Raw genomic sequence first — 3,290 nt, 5'->3', positions numbered from 1 at the left:
CATCATATTTATAATAAAAAGTTGATTCTAAATCTATAAATTCTATCATAGCACACATAAAAATACTTGCTAAGTGGTTTTAATTATTATAAAAATATTAACTTTTATTATTAGCAAGATTCTTTTTAAAATGAAGACGCCTTTGGCGTAGAAATAGTGTTAACTTCTGAGCTTGTATTTCCCCCAAGATTAATTCAGAAAATTTGTATTTGAAACCATAATCATTAAAGATATTTTTAAGGTCTCCAGGATAAATACCTAATTTTAGGAAGGGAGGTTATTTTAAGTTGTCTCTGTATAGATGCATCTTTGTAGTAACCTCCTGTTCTGGTATTTTAATGTAACATTCAATTAAAAAAGGAAATGTTACAGTTAACCTTTCCTCTAATCAGAGGTCTTTTCTGCCAGAGATAGAAAAGCTCTGTTTTTTTTTTTTTTTCTTGGAAGGTCACGGTGGGCAACTACTTAGTTTGTCAAAAATAAATATGAAAAGAGTCTCGATATCCGAGTTGGGCTTGGGACTCTTGCCCAGCTCTTGTGTACCTCGAGTTTATGACTTCAATCTGGTCATAATGTCATTGGTGAGTCCTGAAGGGCAGAATGAGGCATCATCTCCCTTAATGTGGGTCCTTTGTTTGGAAACATTCATCTTCTTCTAGGTATTCCTAGAGGACAAACAACGGTGAATCTTTGATAAAAAATTTCTATCAGATTAAATTTTCCCAAAGAAGAACAATTTCATTTTCTATAGCCCGAATCAAGAAAGCTCGTTGTAGCTGCTTCAGAAACGGTTGTCACCGTATCACCAGCTCACAATATCCCCTTTGGTGTCTGCTGCTTGAGGAAGTCCCAGGTATACCATACACCCTCATGTACTAATTTCTCTCACTTTGTCCCATTTGTAGTGAGTGTAAGGGCTGGTGTAGCCAACTCTGATGTCTTGAGGACAATCTTACTCCTTGAATGGTTTGTCCTCCTAATCCTAGGTCAGGGAGGATTATGCACATTTAATTTGCACCAGAAAGACACATTTGGTTTTACTAAAGGTATATTTCTGATCTTTATAGATTCATATTTAACCTCATACTTACTCTGAAACATCCCTGATCAATCTCACATGACATCTTTTTTTTTTCCCTTTCAATTCCACAAAACCTTTTGTCTCTAGAGAAGTTTCAGAAGTTGAAGAAATATTGCCACTTTGATTAATTCCTCTTACCTACTAGACTAGTCCAATCATGGAAACCCTAAATGGTCATATATATTTAACACATTGACTGCTGTGTGAGTTGTTTTTAACTCAGGCTAGTTTTGAGCCCAGGGCCGTGGGAAGCAAAACCCTGCAGTTCCTTTGTGAAATTCTTGCTTGCTGAGGTTCTTAATGTTACAATTCATATTGACAATTTAATTCTAAAAATGTGGATTGGGTTGCATATAACTCATGCAAAGAAAACAGCACAAAATAACCAATTAGAAAGGATCATTTTGTTTTAATAAAACACCAGGGCCCCAGGGAAATTTATTTTTTTTTCTAGTGTGGGAGTCAATGTGTTAAAGATGATTACATTGATAATGAACATTTCTAACTTCATGATTAACAGAGTATCAATTCAAACATTAAAATAAGTCATATATGACTTGGTTAGGATTTTCAGTTAGATCTAGTAATTTTCGTACAGTAGATAGTATCACAATAGGTTTAAATCATCTTTTTATCCTGGTTAGGGAGTGTGCACTATTAAGTCATTTGATAAGACTTATAGATACGATAAAATTTGAATGATAGCCATCATCGCTTCTCTATGTCTTCTTATAGGCTTCTTAAAACTGTGCCTTACTGAAAATATCAGATTCTAACACACTGAAGCTCTTTTCAGGAGGGCTGAATACAGAATTAGTTAGACCCTGTATTCCATCATAAAGGCAGTGAGAAAGCAAGTTCAAAGTTTGAATAAAACCATCACAATTCTCATGGTAATGACAGTCCACAGTGTGTGGATTCATCTTTCATTTCTTTCGGGGAGGAGTTCCTATTTATCTTATGCCCTGCCCTGATCCCTGAGTAACTGACATGCCTATCTCATGATCAGGCAATTATCTTGTTTACCATTGACAAGTTAATTAGAGTTCCATGCCAGTACTTGATGTGTTGCACCAATCCCAACTAGAAACATTGCTCGCTTTTATTTTTGAACAAAAAATTTAATTTTCCAAAGATCTATCACTTAAAAAATTCTGACGACAGCTTTGTGATCCTATGGCTTCGACTTTCTTGGTTCCCTTATTAATACTTTTCTTTCTGAGGAGCTCGCTGTCTCTTTGTCGTAGATTCTCGCTCACTGAGCTGAGTGGCAGCAGTGAATTCTTCCTAATTATTCTAGCACAGTTGAGCTCACGCTCTTTGCCCAGGAAAGAAATGTTTGTTTGCACGGTCTCTTTTAGCATTTCTCACTCTCCGTATGGCTAACGCCTGGACTTCCATCACTCCCTTGCGATACTTCCTTCCTTTACACTCATTTTTAGTGTGAAGGCAGGCTGTGGTGCCAGCTCCCAGCCTCCTGATCGTACGTCATAATATCCTATCACCTTTTGTTTTTTGCAGAGATCATCACTGGCATGCCAGCCTCAACTGAAAGAGCCTATGTGTCTTCAGGTAAGGAAAATAAGCCCGGCAAATTTTACTAACCAGAATGACACACATAGCTGCTGGCTGCTCCTTGTACTAATCAAAACCCTTTCTGCATCTAAATCTCAGCTGTCCTTGTTTTCCGCTTCAATACTTTCCTCAACTTCATTCTGAATTTTTAGATTTTACTTAAGGGAGGATGGTTCTTGCTGTACTTCTGAACTTGTCCTTGAGAAGCACACATGAGAGAAAGCAATCTAGACACAACTTAGTGACATTAGACAAGTGACAAATGGAGACATCTGGGTTACAAGCTCAGTCTTTGTATCTTTCTAGGGGCTTCTCTTAGCTGCCTCTGTTCTTTGACTCATCAGAGTATATTTCTGGATAATAGATCATTATCTGATCTCTGGCCTTGGGGTTTCTAATAACCAGTTATGGATCATTAAACTAAAAAAAAAAAAAAGTTATTGCCTGACTTTTAAAAATGCTGTTGCATTTTGGTTTTGTTTATTTCTCACTTGCCCAAAATATTTGCTGGTAGCAGTTATAGTCTGGGCAGACATTGGCTACTTAGAACCCAACTCTACTAATGCATGTACAACCATACTTCATTGAGTTCTCCACTAGCTATGAATTTAATCAATCTACTGTATATTTATTT

The 3,290-nt window shown here is 36.7% G+C and overlaps 1 protein-coding gene across 10 annotated transcripts in view; it reads left to right on the top strand.

Moving 5' to 3' along the window:
• NRG1 (neuregulin 1) overlaps window positions 1-3,290 on the top strand; it is a 1,425,061-nt gene that overhangs the window by 1,213,762 nt on the left and 208,009 nt on the right. For 7 of the 10 annotated variants that reach the window (XM_012648557.1, XM_012648561.1, XM_012648564.1 and 4 more), the window contains exon 4: window positions 2,603-2,653. The exons of the other annotated variants lie outside the window; for them this stretch is intronic. In XM_012648557.1, coding sequence (XP_012504011.1) covers window positions 2,603-2,653 — 51 coding nt within the window. The remainder of the gene's footprint in view (window positions 1-2,602; window positions 2,654-3,290) is intronic. 10 annotated transcript variants of the gene reach the window in all.

This window comes from Propithecus coquereli, unplaced genomic scaffold, assembly GCF_000956105.1.
Source record: "Propithecus coquereli isolate 6110/MARCELLA unplaced genomic scaffold, Pcoq_1.0 Scaffold29, whole genome shotgun sequence".
In the NCBI taxonomy this organism is placed as follows: domain Eukaryota; kingdom Metazoa; phylum Chordata; class Mammalia; order Primates; family Indriidae; genus Propithecus; species Propithecus coquereli.
The sequence above is the reverse complement of the archived record's forward strand: the minus strand, read 5'-3'. Positions and strand labels throughout refer to the sequence as shown.